This window comes from Stegodyphus dumicola, chromosome 10 (genome assembly GCF_044657685.1).
Source record: "Stegodyphus dumicola isolate Sdum_Otavi_A_Nest chromosome 10, ASM4465768v1".
Lineage (NCBI taxonomy): Eukaryota > Metazoa > Arthropoda > Arachnida > Araneae > Eresidae > Stegodyphus > Stegodyphus dumicola.
Genome location: NC_140777.1, coordinates 117139730 through 117165601, shown reverse-complemented (window position 1 = coordinate 117165601; position 25872 = coordinate 117139730). Strand labels below are relative to the sequence as shown.

General features: G+C 33.2%; 1 protein-coding gene across 3 annotated transcripts in view; it reads right to left on the bottom strand.

The window, feature by feature from the left end:
• Positions 1 to 8246: 8246 nt before the first annotated feature.
• Positions 8247 to 25872, bottom strand: part of PNPase (polyribonucleotide nucleotidyltransferase 1) — a 136641-nt gene continuing 119015 nt past the window's right edge. Inside the window, exons 20-23 of one of the 3 annotated variants that reach the window (XM_085825425.1) lie at positions 15536 to 15642; positions 10519 to 10574; positions 10349 to 10427; positions 8247 to 8731 (exon numbers count right to left, since the gene is read on the bottom strand). In XM_085825425.1, coding sequence (XP_085681551.1) covers positions 8546 to 8731; positions 10349 to 10427; positions 10519 to 10574; positions 15536 to 15642 — 428 coding nt within the window. In that variant the 3' untranslated portion in view covers positions 8247 to 8545. Of the gene's footprint in view, positions 8732 to 10348; positions 10428 to 10518; positions 10599 to 15535; positions 15643 to 25872 lie in introns of those variants that run through there. The other 2 variants (XM_085825426.1, XM_085825427.1) reach the window with 2 other exon arrangements.

Genomic DNA, 25872 nt, shown 5'->3' with positions numbered 1-25872 from the left:
GCGTGAACTGCAAAAAGGAGCATATAGCCACTTCTAAGATTTGCGAATTTCGGCCAAAAGTTCTTGATGCCTCTAATAAGAAGAAAAAGAATTCAGCGTGGAAGCCGCAGTCAGAGAATTTGCCTTCGCTGACTGAAAAACCAATCCGGAAAGATAGTAGTATGCCATCAGAATCCCACTCAGATGCTAGCACTCCAGCTAAATTGGATTTCGCGATGGACAAAAACTTGCAGATGATTAAGACACAATAACACGCCGAATAAATACTACTTCACAAGTCAAACAACAAAAATCAGCGTTATATTTACAAAATTTTCACAGGACTAGTTTCGATGGTTTTAGCGAACCACCATCTTTAGCTGCAAAACCGCAAATGAACAAGATAGGAAATAAAGATTAGATACGATAAGAAAGCCTGGACAAGAATAAGCAAGTGGCGCCATCTGTTGGTGAAACCAGAACTAAAACATAATTTCTTTAAATGCCGAAGGCAAATTTGGATTGGAATTAGGATCGTTAACTAGAACAGAAAGATTTTTATGAATGTGAAATGCCTCTAGAAAAGTTGAAAGTGTGATTTTCGGACCAACAATGTTGAGCAACAGAAGACTTCTGTGTTTTCTTTTTTCTAACGTATGTCTCATGTTCCTTGACGCGAAATTTTAAGGCTCTCTTAGTTTGGCCAATGTAAATTAAATCACACTGGCAAGGAATCCTATAAATACCCCAGGAATTCATATCCGGAATGGGGTCCTTGAGTATGGAACTCGGAATTACAGATGATTGCTGTCAAGTTTCATGAATTTGTGGGAAAATATAAAAAAAATAAAATCTCCGCAGGATAAAGTTTTACTTGCCCTGGGAATGGTCGAGCAGATGATAAAAATGGACTTATAAATTCCTCCTATTTTCGCTTGAAACTTGAAATTAACTTTGCTTACTTTGTAGTGTGCTCGGGCCTCAGGAGATGGCACAGCCCTCCGAACTCTGCGTTCCTGCTCTGGTTTGTAGTCACGCCTGCCATGCATTAGGCTCCTTCCTCTGTAGTTCATGATTCTTTCCTCTGAAATTTACTCGTCCGGCATTTCTAACGTCATGCGCCTTTATGGCTTTGCTTGTCATCGAGCCGGACACGTCGCTTTTTGCACGTTATTTCGGTGATATTCGTACGGATATGGATGTAAGGAATTATTTTTGCACTTACTGTTGCGAGTGATGGGAAAGGCTGCTGATATCAGCGAATTTATTAGAGGGCAGATTGTAATAACCCGAAGACTCCGAATGTGCATTTTCCGAAACTGCAAAACTGGTAGCTTATTCACGATCTGCCTTTTTAGTATTTATGCAAAGTGAATAAATGTCGGTGAAACCAGCAGTAGACGCCAAAGTGTTGGATGTCCACGTGTCATCAAAGAAAAAGGACGAGGCACACGAGGGCTATCTGCCTAAAGGGAGGGATGCTTTCTTGGAGGACTTTCTAAGGGAAACTGGCTCGTAAACACGTTACACATGGGGAAAACCACGAAAACGTCCATGCAGACAGCCCATTCGCGGGATTCGAACCTCGGACCGAACTACCAGTGTTCAGCGTCTTTACCGCTCGGCTGCTGATGAGCCAAACAAAGCTAGCTAGAATAAGGATCCAATCACATTATGTTTCAGCTATGCCGGACTTGACGTCGAAAGGGACAATTCTCAGAACTCGCACAATTCCAGGAAACACACTTAGCTAGGTTACCACTCTCACTTACTACAAAGACTTGAACGCCAAACAGTAATCGTTTATGACTCAAATCGGGATCATGTGATTCTTCAGAAGCAGAACTTTCGTCTGATTGGTTCTCTCTACCTGGGACCCGAGAGATTTTCGGTGAGGTTTGAAAAAATTCCGCGTAGCCGCAACACTGCTTCCATAGTTAGGCGGGACTTTTTTTTTCTTAGGAATCCTCCCGTTTAAACCAGTGCTACCAGAATCTCGTTTCTCAGAAAAGTCCCGTCTAGCAGGGACTGTAGCCCTGTGTGATAACCTATTTAGGCCTCATCGTTTTCCCTCTCTCTTGTAAGCCGTGTTCTGCGCCAACTGTCAAGCTTCAAACATTGCGCAGAAAGCAAATTTCGTTCCAATGCGCAGTGTACGCGTACGCGAGATCCACCTACTCAAGACTGTAATTTTTTAGCCTACCCCGTCCACACAAGTTTACTCTCCTGTCTCTAGCCTTGTGTCGATGGTTCAGATACTGTCGTTCATTTTGCTCGCATACATCATAACAACGGATGAGGGGTTACTATTGTTTAATGACCCTCTCCTTTTATATTCGCTATAGTCGCGATGTTTGACTTCAATAAAAACTAAGGGGGTTCGAGAAAAGAAAAATTTGAAAAAGAGCTTCTTCGTAATGTTCCTAAGTTAAACACATATTTCATCTTGTCTACGTCTAGACCTAGTGCATTAGCCAGTGGCAGTTGCATTGATGCTGCTGATGACTGTCAACAGGCAACTCGAATAAACGTGTCTGACTGCAACGAGCTACATGAAAACATTATTTCTGAAAACCCAGTAACAGCTACAAAAAACAATTCTTTGGAAAATCCTGAATCTAATTCTTTTCTTCTTCAAGGTGTCAATACGCAGATAAAACCAGGTATCTATTGCTGTCACTTTTTAGCCGAACATTAAGCAATGGTGAAACGACATCGATCTTGACTCATATTTTCGAAGAGCAAGGGTGCAGTGTTTTGAGACCCTTGTAAGATGTTTGGAAAATTGGGGTCGCTAGCTAATGAAGGGTACAACGACTGGAAAAACACAGTTCAAAGAATGAAGGAACATGAGAATTCGGACGAACAAAGGTCAGCACTTGCAACACTATTATCTACGAAGAATGCTGGCAGTAGAGTTAACAAGAGTCTTGTTCTTCAAACGGAAGAAGTAAAATACTCGCATGAGGTTTTGAGGCGAATTGTGGCTGTTGCGAGGTCACTTTCTGCATGTGGATTGCTGTTTAGAGGTTTTCATGAGAGATTTGGAACTATGTTATAACCCTGGAACCTTTGGCTGAGTTCCATTTTTTTTCTGGACTTACACATAAAACGCCACGGTAACAAAGGAAGTGGCACAACATCATATCTTTCATCCAAAATATGTGATGAAATGATCAATATCATGGCAGAAAAGGTAATAAATACAATCATGACTGAGATAAAACATGCCAAATATTTCTCTATCTGTGTGGACTCTGGACATTTCTCATGTAGTCAACTTTCTTTCATAGTGAGATATGTCTCTGAATACGGATGTTCTGTCGAACAATTTTTGAAATTCATTCCAAATTGTGGCCATAAAGTGGAAGACTTGGCTAAAGTCATCCTAGAGACATTTAAAAATCACGACTTGGATGTCGCCAATTGCCGGGGGCAGTCTTACGACAATGCTAGCAATATGTCGGGTGTATATTCTGGTCCTCAAGTGAGAATAAAACAAGTGAACTCTCTGATGGATTTCGTTCCTTGTTCGACTCACTCACTGAAACTTGTTGGATCCTGTGCGGCCGAGTCTTGTCAAGGTACTGTATCTTTCTTCGGTATTTTGCAGTCATTGTATAATTTTTTTTTCCGGCATGAACACACAGATGGGAAATTTTGCTGTCGAAACTCAAATTCAAGACTCGTGAAGAGTCTTTCTCAGACAAAATGGTCTGCTCGAACTGACGCCTGCCGAAGTCTATGTTGCTCCTGGGATGAGATCATGGCAGCTCTTCAGATAATTGCCAATGATGCAAATGAAAAACCATCTACGCGCTCTTAGGCTTCAGGTCTTCTGAATTCATTAGACTCGATGGAAACTTGCTTTTTATGACTTCTCTGGAATGACATCTTGGAAAGGTTCAACAAAGTAAGCAAATCTCTCCAATCGGTTAACATCGACCTGGTTACGATTGTTAAACTGTATCAGTCTTTGGTAACATACCTAGAACACTTAAGAAAAACTCAGTACTTTTGTTATCACAAGTTATTGAAAAATCCGGTGAAAATAGCTATGCATATGACACGCTCAGGAAACGTAAGGACTTATAAGCACTTGTAAGGACCGCAACAAACCCTGGAAAGGAAGGGTTTAATTATCCTTTATTCTCACAAATTGCAGCCACTCCCACACTTCGGGATACAAAGAACAGCACTTGTGGTCTGAACGTAAAATAAGACTACAAACTAACTAAATTTAAATAAGAGCTAAACTAAAATACTTTTCAAGGCTAGTAACGCTAAGATTTTCCTTTTAGATTTTTACGTATGTAGTACGCAGAATGCGGGGAAAACTACAATATGTCTTCAATATCAAGAGGACTAAACTTCTGGCTTCAAAGGCAGACAGCAACTGACTGAAAGCCCACGTGAAATAAGGTGGCAAGAAGTCTCACTCACTCTCTCTCTAACTCTTCTTGGCAAAAAGCCACAACTTAAATACCTAAGAGTTTGCAAGCAAAATTTGCATAAATAAAACTAACGCATTTATGGCCGGAAGTGGAAAATAAGAGAAGACAGTAAAGTTCTAAAATAAAATAGACATTAGTAAAACTTAAGGTCCTTATACAAATACTTATCGAAAAAAGGCTTTTTGGACATTTATCCAAATATAGGGGCCGAGCACTGAACACTAGTAGTTTGGTCCCTAAACACTAGAGGTTTAAATCCCACGAACGGGCTGGTTGCATGGGCGTTTTTGTGGTTTTCCCCATGTGTAACATGTATACGAGCCAGTTTCCCTTAGAAAATCCTCCACGAAAACATCCCTTCCCTTAGGCAGACAGTCCTCGAGGCTTTGCCATAATTACACAATATAAACCAAACCAAACATAGGAATAGCGCTCCAAATGCTGTTAAGTACAACAGCGTCAAATTGCTTAGCAGAATGATCGTTTTCAGCGCTAAAGAGAATAAAGAATTACTTAAGATGTAACATAAGAGAGAACAGGCTCAATTCACTCTCTGTAATGTACACAGAGCCAGAAATAATGCAGTCAATTGACTATGATGACATCATTCGTTCTTTTGCACAGAAGAAAGTTCGTAAATTTTATAGAATAACGTTAAGTAAAGTAACATAGATTGTATTATTCTGAATTCTGATGTTTATTAAAGTCACTGAAGTTGATTAAAAATTATATGTTCTGTACTAGTGCATTTCCAAAATAGCTTGGGGTTTAGTTCTATACTAGTGGGAAGCCCGGGTCTGTCTGGTGCGCTGACATTTTCCCATACAGCTTCAAAATCATTTCTCTATGACACAAGCACATATTGAAACATTGCAATTTCTTTTTCACAGTAAGCAATATCAAGGGTGTTGTTTTATAAAATCTCAAGTATCTAACACTAGGTCAGTTATTTCATTACAAAATTTAAAATTTTAATCCCACAAATCCCTGTTTTTTTAATCCAATGTCTAGTGGTTAATGATGGGCAAGATCTTTCTCAAAAAGTATGTACGAATGACAAAATATCATTGTAAACACTTCTAATAGATAATGGTTCTTACATTCAGTCCAAAACTTAATGAATCCATGCTATCTATGTATTCCTCCTCTTTACTGAATCTAAAGAGTCATGATGACCTAAAGAGTCATGATGAAGTGACAGCGCTTTTTTTGCCGAAAAAGATGCACAACCTATCAACCATTTCAAAACTTTCCTTTCCTTTTTTTTTTTTTTTTTTTTTACTGCAGCTGTGTTATGAAGATTTGTAGATATTTGCTTCTGTTAATTTAAACTGAGATCTAGTCTTGATTGCTCCGAATGTGGGAAGTTGTAAACTTGCTTTAATATGACAAAGAAATTTCTTACATCTTGAGATGGATATTGATAATACATTCAAATTACAAAATTTATCCTTGCTTCACACACTTGTTTTGTCAACACCAAAATAGCAGAGAAGGGCAGCAGAGTATTCTTTCTTTAGCACTGAACTAGCTAACAAGCTAGTTTTCTTGCACTGAGCAGCTTAGAAATGTCTTACAATTCTTGTTTTTAATCCTACAAATCCCTGTTTTTTTAATCCAATGTCTAGTGGTTAATGATGGGCAAGATCTTTTATTTTTGGTTATTTCTTTTTTTCTCAAAAAAAGGTCAAAGGCTAAATACTTTTTGAATTTGATCTTATATCACACATTTCTTTCCCACCATTATCAAAGTGTTGTTAGAAAAAAATAATGAAATGTTGCTAGAAAAAATAAACTATTACAAATTTAAAATACCATTTTATGGAAATCATATGAGGTGACTCTGATATATTTTTAGATTTCATTTTGAATAACTTGAACCCCATTAAAAGGGTGACCTTTGAAAGTGTCGAGGAGAACAGAAAAAGAAGACCTTGCACAAGATGGATAGACTGTGTAAAAATTCAAAGAAGTGCAGAAATTAAAAAAAAAAAATTAACCAGACTTAAATCAAATTTTTATTATGGTATGATAATAAATTTTTAAGATAAAAAAAAGACCTATGTAGTTAAAACACACCACTAATGAAGAAAATGACAATCACTTTATTCGTCTCTGTAGTTGCGGAGCAACTGTATACGTACAAGTTTCATCTTTAGTGCAAGCACTTGTTCTGTCATCACCAAACAATTGAAAAGACATGAAAAAAATCTTTCTTTAACATAACTAAGAACTAGCTAAATGTTTTGAATTGTGTATGTTGCTTCAAATTAAATGCATTGCATAACACAAACCTCAAAATAGAAAACTTGCCTCTAGTAGACTAAAAAGTAGCAATAAACTGCTTTGAGTTCAAGGGCAAAAAATGGAATAATCTCTCCTTATAGCTACAGCATACTACAATGCGAAATTCATCTAGTCACGCAGGTGAAAAGGAGGAGAAGGGAGGCATTTGCTTTGCCTGTTGTGAAAATTTTGTCAGCTGAATGCTTGGTGCACTTCAGTATGCACAATCTTTTTAGAATTATGGAATGGGTAGAAAGACGTAAGAACTGATACAGCACAACTTGTTTCATTTTAAATATCTGACTCTTAAACAAGTGATTCAATGCGCAGCTACAGATTAAAAGTAGATAATATGAATTTTATTACATGATAATATTAAATTAATGTTGAATTCTTTTTTTTTCCCAGTTTTAAATGTATAGGCATGTGTCACATGCCCTAAGGCAGGGTTTCTAAAACTGTGGGTTGCGAGACCTGCAGCAGGGGGGGGGTTGCAAAAAATTTTAGCAGTTTTGATATTTCTTATAATAATTTTACAATTACCAAATATTTTTACACAATGTATCTGAAAATAGATAAAGATAAGACAATACAGACAAACAAAAAAACGAGAATGTTTCAACGCATTCTTTTTATAATATAAACATTCATTTTCCATGCTTTGCACGCAACATTTTTTGTTTTCACTAAGATTAATCTGAACTCGTATAGAAATATTAATTACCGTATTTGACAGCATATAAAACACACTTTTTTCCCTAAATTTGGTCTCAAAAAAGTTACCTGCGTCTTATACATGAAGGTCATTTCATCTGTTACTTATTTAAAATTTTCATTCTATGTCTTAAAATTGTTCCACGTCTTAAAATTAGAAATTAATGTTAATGACCTAAAACTGGAATAGTATATTACAGTACAAGTTTGACAGTTTCACTCATGCATGTATCGGATTTGTACAATACATATGGGGTCCCACAAAATTTTCGTAAATATTATGGGGTCCTGGGGGTCGCGAAAAAAATCTCGGTGATAAAAAGGGGTTGCAACTGAAAAAAAGTTTAAGAAACCCTGCCCTAAAGCAACACCCCTGCTCTCTATCCACTTGATAAATTCACATCAAGCTGACACTGCAATATTATCTTTACAAAACTCATACAACAAAGTCTGAGGTTCTCTTTATTGCTGGCCGATTCAAACTGTTAAATACATGAGTTATTTTGAAACTCTGTGGCTTTATATTCTCTATTGCCTTATTTTTTGTTGGTGGAAGTTTCAGTGTCATCTTTGATCTTCATCATCTGGTCAAAGTTTACATCTAAAAAAGGAATAGATCTTTTGCAGCAAACCCAATGTATATTGCCTTTCAGACAGTAAAGCACTTTTATGCATACAATCACTATTTTGTATGCTCGTTAAATTACAGGATCATCTGCCTTCCTAGATCAGCATAAAGAAATATATTTCATTTAAAATTAGTTATTGTATTATTAAAGCTATGTTTATTTCCAAAAATATTCAAAACAAAAATAATAAAAAGGTTAACATTTTATTGTACACAAGAAATATAAATACATTAGTGCAAGCAAAAATATTTCTACTTAAGTAGAATGATACCATATTTAAAATCTTAATTAGGAATATAAATATAATGTACATATAGTATGTCTTGCATATATATCTTGCACGAATTTATGAATATTAAAGGAAGTATTTATTTTTTATGGATTTACTTAATGGTATTTTGAACAAAATATTTAGCTAATTGATTTAAATACAAGTAACTTTTCATCTTAATTTAAGCATTTAAATTAAAATTATTTTATTTCCTAAGAATCCGGCTTTTTTGTTTCGGACAGGTTTTTTGACCCATGAAAATTATGAACTATTTGTGAAGGAATGGTTTGAAGAACTCTTCGAGATAACCTCATACTTCCACTTGCTGGATCTCTACCAAAGAATTTCACTTGAATTTCTTGACCTTCTTCAAGACCTAGTGCAGATGGATGATGTATCTAAAAATAAATATCCAACTTTGAATGCAAATGTATTATTAACATTAAATAGTCATATTGTAAATTTAAAATTTTCACTAAGATTAATCTGAACTCGTATAGAAATATTAATTACCGTATTTGACAGCATATAAAACACACTTTTTTCCCTAAATTTGGTCTAAAAAAAGTTACCTGCGTCTTATACATGAAGGTAATTGCATTCAATAATTGTTTATTTGGCTTTTACGAAATGTGAAAACTAAAAAAAACCACGCTATTGAAACTTTTTTCCCTTGTGTGTGGCCGTCTAAATAAGGGTGTGTCTTATATGCCGTCAAATATGGTATAAGTTTATATTTTGGAGAGATTTTAGAATAACATTAAAAGCAATTATGCCTTTTAAAATAAAAGTAGCCCTAAGTTGCATATCTTCATGTCACTGTTACATGGAGCTAGTACTGCGTTTTTTATATTAATTGCAAATGATGATGATTGATGCTGCAAATAACATTCTCCAGTAAAGAAAAATGTTACACTTTCCTTTTTTGCCTTGTGTTCACTTGCAGCATTTAATATCTGATTAAAATGAATACTTTTGGAGCAGTAATGTTGTTGGAATTTAAATATTTCTAATCTACATAGCACTAGAAATACCTGAAAGATAAAAATGGATTAGAGTACACATTTTTTTAATGTTAAGAATTATGCACAAATAATTTCTTGTATTTTTCATTTAGATATATCCATATCAGCTTTTATTCTTTTCTTTATATTTTTCTAACTGATACCTGTAGCTCAAACATATGCTGACTGAAGTGAATTATTTAAGAATCCTGCAGAATTTCTTTAATACTACACATACTAATACTACTACGAGGAGGTAGGATTCAAAAGTTCCCGGACTGCGTCTATAACGTAAAAAATATTATGAATTAAATTGCAGAAACGCATCCTCCTTCGAAATAAGACCCTTGTGCAACAATACACTTTTGCCAGTGCCTGTAAAGTTCATCGAAGCATGTCTGGAATCCATTTTTGTCCATGTTCTTTAATTCAGCCTGCGATGCACATTTAATTTCACCTGAAGATTGAAATTGACGACCCTGCAAGCGTCTTGCTAGTTCAGGAAATAGGAAGAAATTGCAGGGTGCGAGATCAGGCGAGTAAGGAGGATGAGGCAAAAGAGTTGCTTTCATTTTCACAAGAAAGTCACGAGTAGGGATCAGTGAGAAGGAGCATTGTCATGCAACAGCACCCATTGACTACTCAGCCCACATTTTTGGTATCTTTTTCCAGGAGCAGGAGATGGATTTTTATTTTCAAATGTCAACTGTAGATGTTGAATGCATTTTTTTATTTAATCTCACTTTAAAATCATAGAAAATGATAGCGTGATAATGTTCTTATATGACTTCTATTCATTCTACACTAAACTACATGCAAATAGCCAATTAAAAAACATCTGCTATGCCAAAATAGTTCATATTTTCAAATCTAATCATTAATATTTCTCTGCCACTTATCGTCTGTATGCATCTAAAAAATTTCACCTCCATACAAATTCATTTATTTTACACTTGTATACTATATCTTTTGACTTTTTAATCTGTTCTAAAGCAGAGCAAAAATACTTACTTTTCGCTGATCTAGCTGGGAATTATGGACAAGTGCAGGTTTCATGTTTGGATACAGAGTTACCATGACACCAAAATCCCTGTGAAATACATGAATAATAATGATGATGATGATGGCAACGTTGATAAATCTGTTGAAATTTCCTTTATTATATGGAAATGAAATATTACCTTATCTCAACGATTTTTGCAGTGTAAATTGCACCAAATTCTAATTGTGGTTCTTTCTGGGGGTAAAAAAATATCTATGGCTATATGAAATGATATATAAATATTAAACCTACATCAAATATATTTAACTTCTAATCATTAATAAAATGCCAACTGGAAATAGGGAAGAAATAAATAATTCAATAACATAACTAAAATCCATATAAGCTATAAGATTTAATTTTATTTATTAAGATGAAATTTGAGAAACATTTTTTTACATGATAAATTTTGCTTAAAAAATCACAGTCTGTATTTGTTTTGTAGACTCTTCTCTCAAAATTTCTCCATCAAATTTGTGAAAAATATTAAATATTTTATTTCATATTTCACTAAAAATAATTTTAAACCTCTATTATTAAAAAGTAGTTCATGAACAAGTGATTTCTTGAATTTAATTGCTCACTTCTTTATCATCAGACTATACCTGGAGGTTCAATATTAAAAAGCACATTATCTGGAAACTGCTATCTGTGAAAGTTCAGCTCTTATTTAACAGTAACTTTTATACATTTCTCTTTGAAAATATGCAGATAATTTTTGATTTCACTTTTTAATAAAAACCTTGCTGTTTAAAAGCAATTACTGATACAGTGGAACCTTGAGATATGAGCACCTCTATATACAAGAAATTTGAGATACGAGGAAAGTATGAGTGAAAAATTTGTCTCTAAATTCGATCATTGACTCGAGTAATGAGTGATGAGCCAGGCTGTTGGTATGCGTGATGCCATTTCCTGATCCGGCTCGACTCAGGAAATCTCCTAGTCAGACCACTCAGTGTTGTTTGATCTATGTGTTTGTGCACTTGTGATTTAATTGTTTATTACATTTAATGTGAAAATAATTATTTTATGATGCCTCCCAAAAAGATTATTGTCTTCAGTAGTGCTGCAAAGCAAAATTAGGAAGCCATGGCCATTGAAATGAAGAAAGAAATCATAGACAAACATAAGCATAGTGTACGAGTGACGGAATTGGTGAAGACTTACGGTCTTTCAAGATCGATGATCTGCATTATTCTGAAGAAAAAGGAAGAAATTAAGAAACTTGATGTAGGCAAAGGAGTTACAGTTACTTCCAAGCATCGTCCAAAACTCCTAGAAGCTGTTGTTGGTGTGGATTAACGAGAAGCAATTAAGATTGGTGTTGGAAGCTATCATAAAGGTAAACTATGGTTCTATTATTTACCAATGTTATTACAAAAATGGATTTTTATGTTGATATTTTTGTGGGTGCAGAACAGACTAACTGGATTTCCATTATTTTCAATGGGGAAGTTTGTTTCTAGATACGAAAAATTCGCTATACAAGCTCAATGCTGGAATGAATTAAACCTGAATCTCGAGGTTCCACTGTAACAATTAGTATTATTTCATTGAGCCATAAATACAAAAATCACCATATCAAGAATACTATATATGTGTTGAAATAGCTTTTACAAATCATTTATTACTTACAAAATTTGATGAGTAAAAATAATTTTCAGATTTTGGAGATTTGATAGATAAGAGAGCTAATCATTAATGAAAATACTTGTTTTTCTTTCCAAGCCTCACACTTTGAAACCTACTCTTAAAATCAATCAGTAAAATTTGCTGCCATCCATTTTTATAACTATTTTATTTGAAAAGACACATTTCCATAGGCAATAATTTTTAAGGAATGCAAGCTAAGTTTTTTACCAATACTTTTTTTCCTGTCACAGGATATTTTTTTCTAAAATGTTGATTCCCCCTTTCTTTCTTTCTTTCTTTTTTTTAAGTGGTAATCCAGACACATGAAGAAATAAAACTGATTTGCATTTTTTGAACATTTTTGTTTTAAAATGAGTCTGTTTTCAGACTTCTATATAAAATTGCAATAATCTTTTGTTAGTATCAGATTACGAAATTCCTTTATTATATTTATCGAAGAAACACACCGATGTCAAACAAAAAATGTTGGAAAAGTTAGCCTTATATTTGTGCTGATTTTATATAAAATAAATCAGTATGCAATTATTTATATAAAACTTACATTAATCTAAAGCTGATTACTTTCCCTAATTTTAAATGCCCCTTCATTGTCTTTCTCTTTGGGGATGAATCTTCTCTGCCAAAGGGAAAAACAGTGAAGAGACATTTAAACTACACAATGCCGAGGAGTAAAAGAAAGAGAACAAAGAAATTTAAACTAATAATGCGAAAGAGGAAAATAGTAAAGGGGCTTTTAACTAACTTCTTTCTAAAGCATTCTTCAATATCATTTCTGTTCCTGCTGTGCCAGCTGATGTTAAAATTTAAATTACTAACCCATCTGATAAAATATTCCAACAATCAATAATTTTATCCAATATATTCAAACTTGCAATTTTTATCATGTAAAGCATTTCTGCCCTCACTGAATTTACTACCCTTAACATTTTAAAATTTTAAAGCATGAAATGAACTGATTTTAAAATAAAATGAGCATTACTACTAAGTGCAAATAAGTACCTTTAAATCATATTCACCGGGAGATAGCTAATAAAACAAGAAAACAGAAAAACAATTATTATTGGCTTCACACTGTAAGTACAGGTGAATATAATTTAATCTTTGAATAAATAACCCCTTTCAACAAAAGAAAACTTGTGATGAGTAGAGACTTCTGACTATCAACAGCTTGCTCTTTTCTCTGAAAATTCAGCAGTTCTTTTCACACATGCAGATGTGGAACAAATTTCAAAAATAGGGGAAAAAAAAAAAAAAAAAAAAAACTATTTGGAAACATTAAAGGTGAGCTTGCAATACTTTTTCTTCATGTAAGTAATAAAAAAGAGAAGAAAGGCTTTTCTAGGCCAGAATTGGAAGGAAGAATAAATCTGACTTAAAGATGAAAGCTCATAATGTAGTTTAACCCCTTCTACAGCAGTTATTAGTGACATATATGCCTGCATTCAATGATCTTTGACAAAAACCTAATTTTTAGAGATATACGATGCTGGGGACCGACCATAGGATTCCCTTTCTTACTGCCTAAATGGAAGCACTAAGTAGTAATACTCTGATACTGATACTCCATTTACATTACAATGGAAAATACTGAAAATAACAAATGCTATTTTGTATCAGTTCCACCAACAGAAAAGAGAGAGAGAGAGAGACAAAATATCTGATGCACACACCACATGACTTCCTCGTATGGAATATTAAAATTATGTGCAATTTTTCTGCATTTCATTTAAACATATTGAATAAACAGTTAACGAATTTTGAATTAAATCTACTTCGTGGATAATGTAAAAACCAGAACAGGATAAATGCACTCTTTAAAGTTTACTATATTTATTTACCATAATGATACTTCGGTACTAGGTTACATCTCGTTTATCTCAGCATTACATCTTATTCATTTTATAACTGCATAAAAGTTATCACAAAAGTATATCATCTGAAGAATCACCATACATTCTGTTATGTAGGCAATGATTAGCTCTCTTTAATTTCTTTTAGATAATTTTTTCATTTTAGATTTATTGTAAAATGATGTATAAAAGAAATTAAACAAATAAAAAAGAAACAGTTTTTCACAGACGATTCAGCGCCACTTACCACGATTCAGCACCACTTACCACTTAATAATATGCATGTGCTGCTAATTAATTCAGTTTTCACTTTACGGCAAGGCAAACGTACATAAAAATTCAAAATATTTTCATTAAAAATTGAAAGATATGGGAAAACAAAAAAACAGCAAGTACAGTTAAAACAATTAAAAAAACAATTTTTACAATTAAAATTACAGTTTCTATGAAAAAATAAGCAAACTTAAATGATAATTCCAGAATGGATTAAGCATAATTTAATTCATAATAAATAATAAAAACTTTGTCGCTACTTTGTTGTTGCAAAGCTTAGTTTCTCTAGATTGGCAGCAAATCCACTGTTCTGCTAAGAATTCAAATGTAAACAAACATGGCCGTCATGGTAATCAAAAATTAGGCTTAGCTGCACATAAAAAACTTTTAAATTGTTGATAATTCTACTACAATAGCATGCAAATTAACTAAGCATAAAGACCTCATTCAGAACATAAGAACTACGTAATTCAATAATTAAAAAAAAAAAAAAAAAAAAAAAAAAGCAATTTACCAACATATAAGAATAAAAAAAATGACCCCAGTAACAGAGTGGATCTCTCTCTCTATATATTTATTTATACATTTTTGGTGTGGCCGATTGCAACCAAAATGGGAGGTGCACATCTACATGTTATAGAAGTCCTATATAAAAAATTTTAACCTTCTGAGGCAACTCGTTTTTGAGTTATGCAAGATACATATGTACGCACGTGCAGACACCACGAAAAAAATCCCTTCAAAATTCATAAGAATCTTCAGATTTTAAAATCAGTTTTATAATTTTTTTTTTGGGGAAAAAGCATCCTCCATTCTGACCTTACAAACAGATGTCATGCAAAAACATAGTTAAAGTGCATTCAATAGTGGTCAAAATAGGTATTTTTGTTAAAATATGAAACCCGAAATTTTTCTCGATTACAATAATTTTTTTTTTTTTTTACTTCATACAAGGAAGTAAAAAACCCATTTCTAGAGGAAAGAAGGAAAGATGCATTGCTTGTGGTAAAGGAAAAAAAAAAAAAAAAAAAATATTACAGCATTAAACATCATGTTCTCAAAAAAAAAAAAAAAAAAAAAAAAAAAAAAAAAAAGAGGGGGGGGGGAGGGGGGGAATCTCATAAATACTATACTGAAATCTGCATAATCTACAATCACAAAAGCTCTATAACAATCATTGCAACATTCCTTGAATTTCTTTAAAGTTCTAGAATTCTACTTAACTAGGTGGCCACCTTCAACTGGCAGCTTGAATTGGATGCCTAGTAGGTATCACTCTTATTGGTGAAAGAGTGCCCTAGTTATGTGGATGATGTTTGGCACATTTCATATACAGTATAATTCCTGATAAAATAATAATATATATAAAAAACGTACCTCTTCGATTAAGAGCTTATCAATAACTTCTTTTGCTTCTGCCATAGCTGCAGCATTTGGAGCAAAAACTGAAAATACTCCATTTTCAATATTGGTGAGTTGCACACCTAAGGTAAAACAAATTAATGTAATTTTTTCTACCATTTCTACAGAAATTATATATTGAAAACTTATAATTGCACATAAATTAGTAATATGAAATTTTAGCTTTTCAGTGACTGATACATATTTTCCTCCAGACACTGGAATAGTTTTATATTTGAGAACAACTGCTATAGTGTAAGCTTTTGAAAAGTTCCTGCATTTCAAATTTTAGAGTGTACTTTTGCTTGAAGTATATGCATTCATAAACTTTGGCTGTGTTTATATGTTGGCCTTTATTTATTAACAGCAAAGCTAAACTGAAAGGCAAAAGGCTACCAGAAATGAGTTAATCTAGCTGAACAGTGGCTCCTAAGTGGTAGACAGTTAAGCTTTCATCCAGGCAAATTCTAAAATATGCAAGCTTTTATTTATTTTTTTTTTTTTTATTTATTTTTTTTTTGCTGTTTTGCAATAATATTGTGCAATAAAATAAGCAAAATATAAATACCATTTATTTGAAATGGCAGAACTAATGGTTGCTTGCACAGCACACTCCTTGCTTATTGTGGATCTGTGTAGCACTAATGCTAGAATTTCATTCATATGCAATGCAATATTCATTCTTTAGCACTGAATGTTTGCTGGTAAGAAGTTATCAGCAATTTTAAAAGATCATAGTTTGAAAATGACACTAAAGAAATCATACAAATTGCAAAAGCAAAGGATTTTCAGATCTGAAAGAATAAGTCAGAGAATTAATGCAGAAAGAATTGTACAACAATAATTAGGTATATTTAAATTTTACATACTTTCTTATTCTGAATTATACCTAACAATGCATCCTTTTACACAACTTATCAATGACGTATTCTCTGCATTCTGCAAGGATTTACTGTATATTATACATCATTACTCATTATACTACCTCACATATTATATGAATAATTCGGCTTTTTTTCTACATTTACAAAATTACTATTTATTTTCAAGCACTATTGTAAATAGTATATTCTTTATTTATCATTAAAAAATTATCATTTCATTTTTGTAACTGCATTATAGCAAAAATAAAAGAAAGCTAGATAAAAGAAACGAGGAGTAATAAAATCAAGTGCATAATAAGCAATATTATCTATTATGATCCTGCAAGTTATGTCAATGTGTTAATACATACTAGGTGGTACTATAAACAATTATCTTATTTAGAAAGAAGCCACATTATAAACCTCACAAAAGCCCAACAAATGTATCAGTTGTTATCTTGATCAAAGCAATATAGTTTCACAATTTTGGTTGCAATGGATTAGGCAAAGCCCTTGACATGGATGCCAAAGGCTTAGAAAATCCCAGACGAAAAAATGCTATCATGTAATCAAAAGAACAGCTACAGCCACAATAGTGGCATCATAATCATCCATTTAAAGATACTTGCCCAGTTTTATGCATCTTTTATGCAGTATTCAAAGATACTAGTTAGAGGCAACTTTGAGAAGCTGAAATTAAATTTCAGTGTCTAATGAGGTTACCATTGAAGCCCCATATGTAAAGCTAACCAAATTAGAGAGAGTTTTAGTCATCTGGTACAATGCCCAATTGGAAGTACATAGCCATAATTGACAAGTTCTGTTTCTTTCACTGCTTATGACCACTGCATATATAAGATGAAGGAATGGCCACTGGAATTGATCCCACATTTGTTATCAAATAGTGCATGACTACCATTCTTGGTATGATAATATGAACAGAGGTGTCTTAGGAAACATGATTTCTAATTCTGTTTCAAGTAGTCTTGAAGGCTTACATGAACTTTGATGACATTCTGTAAGCCAATCGTAGTGCCCAATGCTATGAACTATTCAAGCACCAATTCCAAAAACACATTGCTTGATCAAATATTGCACAATATTTTCAGTTTTGTATTTGAGGACTTAATACCTTTTTATGGCCATTAAGGCCCCCGACTTATTAATAAAATACGTCTGGGACATGCTAGGAAGGAAACTGCAGTTTTCTCAGGAAATACTGAGTTAGTTGACCAGCTGCAAAATTTGCAGCAGAATCTTTTGCACAACTTCATATAAACTTAACTAAGTCTACCAGGGTTGCCACTCAAACAGGAGAATGAAATTCCCTGACTTTTCCAGGTTTTCCAGGTGTGTTTTAAGAAAATTCCACTCTATCCGCATAATGCGCGTTTGCTGTGCTGAGGGGTAAATTAATTATGGTACCACTTGAAAACACAAAAATTTGAAAATCACATATGATGAATCACTTTCTCAAAGCATTACTATTATAATTATAATCACAGTTGTTTTCTCTACTGAAGATTGAGAATGTGCCCAATCTGGATTAAAAAATGTCTTTTTTTGAGATATTTTGCAGCTAAGCGAAAGAACGAAATCTATTTAATGATATTTTTAAATAAATTCAGGTATTTTACATTTATTTAGCAGCATACATAAGGAAAAAACATGTGCATTAAATTTTGTAATGATATGTCATCATACTGCAAGAATTAGTTGCAGGAGTATGTTAGAGGAAATTGCCTAAAATTTGAAAGGATTATTAACTCATAATAAATGCATTTAAAGGGAAGAAGCAACATTAAATGATATGAATAACATTAAAATAAAGTTAATTACTTAAAAATTGAATTACAAAAACCAACAATATTTTTTCGGATATAGTTATTAAATGGTTAGTCAAGATGAATGCTTATTATTTTTTTTTATTTTACTGCAAAATGACAAATAAGGCATTTGTTAAGGTAAAAAAGTGTTAAAAGATTTTGTGGGAAAATCCTAGTATACAGTACATCCTTGGCACGATTTTGAAAATTGTCGCCAATACCAAAGTGACCCGTTTACTGCTCATTATAATGTTGCCAAATCCTGTGTATACTGTATACTGGGATTGAATCAACTTTGTTTTATACGACAATGGAAAGGCATTTACTTTTGTTCAACATGCACTGCAAATGTGCATGCGAATCTTTCGATGTTACTGGAAACCAAAGTTGGTGAAAACTTGTTTTGCCTTTTTAAAAGACAATCTGATTGGAACTGCAAAAACTGGCTCTACATCAGCTGCCTGAATGACACTCATGCAATACATAATTCGTCAAGAAAAGTGATCACTTCCAATATTGGTGTAAAAATCGCTTTTTGGGGCGAAAGCCACAGGAAATTCCCTGAATTTTCCAGATTTTGATAAAAATATTTAAATTCCCTGAAAATAAAACTTTTTTAGTTAATTTTCGAATTCCCTGACTTTTTCCGGTTTTTCAGGTAGTGTGGCAACTTTGGTCTACACAGCTCATAGTTTTGGTTTGAATAGCTGCAGGGAAGGATTTATAACTAACTAAAATGTAACCTTGTTACCACTGTTTTTTGATGATATTATTATTTATTTCCTAGAACCTTTAAAATTTTAATCACTTGCATAACTCCTCAAACTATACATACATGAATTTCATGCTAGTAGCTCAGTTTTTTAAGTACGCATATTTTTTTCAAATAATACCTGTTTATGCATGCTCAAATAGTAACTGCGCCCCCAAGTAGAGAGCAGCAGAGATGAGATAAGAAGAATGGCTAAGAGCCATTATGTGTGTGATATGTAAACTCAATATTTAAGTTTTCAATAAACAATTATAGTGGTAAATCAGTGATTATTATTATATTGAGCAAGTGTCTCCATAACATGGAAAGCAGGAGTCGAACCAGCGACCTACAGATGCTGTGATAAATTGGTGGATAGTGATATACAAAGTGCGCATGAGTGAAAGTGACGATTTTCATCAAGTCCATAAAGTGATTCAGTGATTTGAGGTCAGAGCAATTTCCTTATTTAATTTTACTTATAGTTTAAAGAATATCTTTAATTACTAAATTAAGGAAAGACGAGTTAAAAACTTGTCGCTGCGGAGTTAGGTCTAACCATTGAGGAAGACGCGAAAATTGTTCATTTAAAGAATTTTATAGAGACTAGTAAGGTTTTCAAAACTGATCCTGAGTTAGTAAAAAGCTTATTTGATTAAATGCTTGAAGGAAAAAAACTCAAAGCCAAAACTGAGTCAAAAATTGCATTTTAAAAACTTGAAAACAAAACAAAGTCAAAGTTGGAGAAAATAAAACTAGCGCTGGAGAAAGAACTTGAAATCGCGAATAAGCGAAGAGAGTTGTCTCCCAAGACAGTTTAGAAAATTTAATTAAAAGTATTAAAACACTGTGTATCCCAATACCTTCGAGATTAGGGTCATTTAATCTTTTTTTTTTTTTTTTTCCAGACCCCTGAGAAAGCGTTTAAAACCAAAAATGTGTCCGATGAGCTAAAATCGGAAATTCTCTTAAATATAAAAGGTGAGAGAGCAAATAATTTAATGGTTTATTTGACTGAGGAAGACTTGTGCAGTTATGATAAGGTTAAAAAAATAGTATTGAAAGAATTTCAACCAACGCCACAAGAGTGTTTAAACAGTTTTCAAAGATCACAAAAATTATATTCAAAGAGTTATGTACAATTTATGTCAATATTAAGTGCTACATTCAAGTATTATTGTCTGTGGGGTAAAGAGAGTGATTTTAAATCATTATGTGAATTAATTGTGTTAGATAAAATATTCGGTTTACTTGATCGTGAACTGGTGACACATATTGCAGTTAAACAAAGAGAATCATATTTTAAACCACAACTACTAGGACGAGAATGTAACATTTATTTAACTTATTAACAAACGGTAAAGGTAAAAGTGAATATAATGTATATACAAAACCTTCTAGCGGGACACAATTAAACAGCATGAAGGTCACAAACAGGAAAAGTTTCAGAATTAGCGTTTCTAAAAAAAGGTATCGAATGTGTTTTTATCAGAAGAAAAAAATGTTTAATGTAATTTGTAAAGTCCACGCTTTTGACTCATGTCTTCAATTTCAAAAACTTTTGGTTCCAGAAAGAATAGAAGTTGTTAAAATAAATAAGGCATGTTTCAAAAGTTTGTCCCCCAAATGTAGTGTAAGAAATTACACAGCGAGAGATTGCTTCTGTGGCAAGACATATAACAAATTAATTCATTTTTCAAGAAAAATTAAAAATAAGCCCGTTTGCAGGACTTCATCGAATGTCTTGAACTGCAAATCATGACCGGTAATCAAATTGGCGAAGGTGAAGTTCCCCCCCCCGCATGACTCAAACATAAACATGAGTAAATCTGTCATCGCCTCTGGCTTTGTGATAGCTAATACAAAGAATGTTCTATTGAGTACAGTTTGAGCATTAATTAAAAATAACAGTTCGCAGTGGGAGGAGGTGAGATTTATATTGGAGTCAGGACGGTTATTCTACGCTACGAGAATCGACAGCAAGTTGTGGGCCGCCAGATGTCGCTGCTAGTAAAAAACAGGTCTGCCCGACATCCTATATTCTCTGAGTACGGAAGTTGTCGAAAGCGCGTGAAAAAGTGTTGCCGCGTTGTCAATCAGGGTTGTGCAGTTGACGTACTAAGTAGACAATGGCTTTGTATGTGTTTTCGCCGCTGATTTTTTCATATTTAAACGAAGAATACGGTCGTAAATCTCTGAATCGGTGGCGAATTTATAGAAAATATGTTGATGCTTTTGCTCTGCCAAAAGATGTTTTCATTGCGTATTTCAGATTGTCAAAATTTATAGTTATTTTAATTTGCGATGAACTGAGAAAGTATTTGCAGCCACATTCAGAAAACAAGAACGCAATTTCTACTGAAAGAAAGGTTATGCCGTTCCTGAAATTATAGATATAAATTGTAATTGTATGCTTTAAAAATGTAGAAGATAATAAGTTTATCAAGCACACAAACCTTCTTCATTTAATACAAATATAGACACCCAATAAGCTTCTTGTACAGCAAGAATTACGTTTACTTTAAAATCTAACAGTTGAATACCTTACGAATAATACTGTGACCACAAAAAGGAATGTCGTTCATTACGCGAAATTCACACTACTGTAAAATAAAAATAAAAATAAAAAATTATAAAACTATAAAATAGCTTTAAAATATTTTTTTCAGTAGCTGTACTACTACTAGTGTGATACTTTTAATAATACGTTTTAGCACAGAGGGCCTATTAATTTCGTTTTGCCATTTTGTGGCGCTTCACTTTTCAAATCGTTGCCACCAAGTATTATCGCACTCTATTATATTTAAAGAAATTAAATAATGAGGAATCTGCAGAATGTATGAATGTTTCTCGCACTGTGATAAAACAACGGTAGCTAGAGCCATGAAATGCTGAATAACATAATCCTCCATCCTAATGTAGGCATCTGGAGGCCCATATTTGGAACTGGGAATTTGTTTTATTATCTATTTCATATTTTGTAAAGCATTTATGAGTTTTTGATTAAGAAACCCAACGATTTCAAAGCGAGCAATGCCAACATTGTACGGGGGGGGGGGAAAGAGGAAAAAAAGCATTTTCATCTCTAGCGCGCGAGACTATGTATTGGAAATTCTAAAGATATGCTTTTTTAAAATTATATGATATTGCTGTTGAATTGAATTTTATGGTTTAAGTGCGAAAAACATGATATTTAATAAATAAAGGTAACACGCAAAAAGTTAAAAAATGGACCTTAATATAAAATCTGAAGTAATATAAATATAATATTCAGTAATATAAAATCTGAAGACTTTCAGATTTTTTTTTTTTTTTTTTTTGGGTGTGTGTGTGTGTGTGTGTGTATAAATTTTATTATGTTTAAAACTGGTTCCTAAGTGAGGACTTTCTAAGGGAAACTGGCTCCTATACACGTTACACATGGGGAAAGCCACGAAAACGCCGGCCAGCTCGTTCGCGGGATTCAAACCTCGGACCAAACTACCTGCGTTCAGCGACTCTACCGCTCGGCGGCTGGTGGGCTTGTTAGTAGAATTATTATTGCATTATGCTATAAAGTAATAATGCTATAAGACTGAGGGGTTTTCTTCATGGAATAGTACTTTTGTAACCTATTATAGAATTCAAAAATCATTGTTTCTTTGCAAACTTAAAAAAAAAAAATTTACTGTTCATAGCATTCTCATTTTTACATTGATTATTATTAGTTTTTTATTTAAAATGTGTCGAAACGCTGGTTTGACAAGGACTTCAACTGCAGGAGACCTACACTGATTATTTTTACTTTAGTACCTGCATTGTGAAAATATTACTATCTTTTAATTATTTTCACAGAATAAAATCTTTTGAGAAGGAAGAATACTTAAACTGAGCAAGCAGTTCTTATATATATATAAAATTAAAATAACAGCAATGTAATATTAATAAAAAGGTATTAGTAATTGTGTGACAAAAATTGCAAAACGAATTAATCACACATACAGGATAGATTAGTTTAATTTTGGTTATATATTTTATATTGAAAAAAATATTTTCTTTCATGTTAATTATAGAATAAATTATTTAAAATAAAGCATTTTGATGCGTGTGTGATAGTTGAATGCAGCAGCAATCGGCCATAGTGAATGAATTTTATTTCTTTTCCTGAAAGAAATAATTTTCATAGAAAAATAAAATAAAAAAAGGGAAGAAATATTAAGAAAGAAATAATTTCTTATTTAAAGAGATATTTTTCCAATAGTAACTGTAAAATAAATTGCGGGAAAACAGTTTTAATGTAAGCATGGGGAGGGGGAAACTTAGTTTGCTATTAGACTGTAATGCAAATTAATCATATTATAAATTTAAATGATTAAAATTGTTTATTTCTAAAAGGATTTGAAGTAAGCTTAATTCATCTACTCTTATCTATTTACCATTGCTTTCGTGGTATCCCATATCACTCTTTATTTCTTAGCTCTAAATTCCTGCGTTAACTTTCCCCTTAAAAAACGGGATTTTCCTTCACATAAGACAGCAGCATATTCTGCTGCATGTTGGTCATAATACTGTTTTGTGCAATTTTTTTCGAATTACAAATACAGCGTGTGAGTTAGTGAAATAATGGGAGAATATTCCTAGAACTTCAGCCAGCGCGCACTATAAATTTCGTCACTCGTCTGTACTGCGATTGGTCTAAAGCTCCTTGAAGCCTTGTCCCCTTTCAGTAAAGTCAAATGGACCCACCCGCCCACCAACTGAGGACCACAGAATGGCTTTCTCCGATAAGTTGTGACGGCTGTCTATACCGGTTTTTTTGAGTCAATATTGTTCGCTTAAGTTGTAGACAGATCCAGTGACCATAGAATAGGCGTCCTGGTTCTCAAATGATGTTTATTAAGTGAACAATGTGTGAAACGCTTAGGACTAAAAAGGGAAAAAATAAATACATTAATCTTGTGTTTAAATGATTCATCAATGGTAGTGAAAGGTCATGTTACAACAGCAATTGCAAATCAAATTAGGAGTTTTGAGAAAGAGATGAATTTGCTTGTTGTAAAAAAAATTATGGATCTTATACTACATCAGGTTTTTAATGTAAATATTGAGGTTTCAAACTTAGTACCATTAGCTGATTACAGTTTTAATATCCCAGAGAAAATTGATATGTTGTTAGGTGCAGAGATATTCTATGAATTATTGAGACCAGGACAAATTTATGCATAAAATTCAAATTTGCTTTTACAAAATACAATGTTTGGGTATGTTGCCAGTGGAAGTGTAGATCAAGGAAATGAGACAACAATACACTGCGGATTGATATGGGAAGAGGATTTAAATAAAACAATAAAAAATTTAGGGATAATTGAAAATGTAGACTTAGAATTAACCAAAAGTAAAGAAAATTGTACACGTGAGGAACATTTTGTGCAAATGCACTGGAGAAACGAGGAAGGTAGATACGTGGTAAAAATGCCCCTTAAAGATAATCCTTTGTGTTCAGGTCAGTCTAGAGACACTACTCTTAAAAAACTCAGATCATTGTGGACTTACTTGCCAAGAGATCTAAATTCTCTCTCTCTCTATATATATATATCATGACTTCATTTATGAGTATATTCAGTTAGGACATACGAAGGAAGTTAAAGATGAGAAAGAGCCTGAAGTGGCATATTAAGAAACACATCATGCAATATATGAACCAGAAAAAAGTAGTACTAAATTAAGAGATGTGTTTAACTGTTCAAGTTTAACAACAAACTGTATTTCATTCAACTCTCTCCAGTATAACGGTGAAAAACCTATGAGTAACTGTTACATATGGTACGATCAGTACTACCTTCTTAGCAAAGAGGACACTAAAACAGCTTTCGTTAGATGTAAAGAGTAATTTTAAAATGGCAGCATGTGTGTTATGTGAAAATTTCTACATAGATGATGTGTTATGCAGAGCTTTGATGTTAAAAGAGGCCAAAAAGTTACAACAGCAGCTTATAGCGGTTTTGTAAAGAGTAGGCATGCAGTTGCATAAATGGTGTGCAAATCATTCTGAACTTTCTCTCAATCAAGGAGAACACAAATTCTCTTATCTAATTAAAACCAAAACCTTGGGCGTGTCATGGAAACTGATGAAGGATTGATTTTTGTTTAAAGTAGAGTCTAGTGTATCATATACTAAGAGATGTGTCTTATTGTCGAATGCCAGAATATTTGATCCTTTGAGTATTCTTTGCCCGGTTATACCAATAGCTTCCTGCTGCTGAAAATTAATAATGGCATTAATTTCTGGTGACACTAGAGAGCATAAACAACATCGATATTGACTGACGTGTAGTGATTCATCAAGCTAAAACTGTTGAAATCCATGGTTTTGCTGACAGATTAGAACATTGTTTCAGAGCAGCAGTTTATTGCAAGTTCATTTGTTCTTCTGGGAGAACATTGGTAAAGTTAATCTCGAGCAAATCAAGACTCACCCCTTCTAAGAGCCTAATGGTTCCCGATTTGAGCTATGTACTGCTGCCTTATTATCAAAGTTGGTGAAAAAGAGTCCTTATCACCTTGAAATTAAAAGTGACTTAAGTCTACTTATGGACAGATTCAATGATAATCCTTGCATAGATACAAAAAGGAACAAAACTTTTCGCATGTTGGTGCAACCACATTATTCAGTCACGTGCACGAAAGGTTGTGGCCATTAAATGGTCAATCTATTTGATGTAAAGTTGTACGTGATTGTATTGTATATTTAAAAAACAAACCAGTTGTGTGTAAATAAATAATGGAAAATCTCCCATCAGACAGAGTTGTTCAAGATTATCCTTTTAGTTGCAGTGGAGTGGACTTCTGTGGTCCATTTTTTATAAGATATCATAACCAAAGAAAAGGAATTTT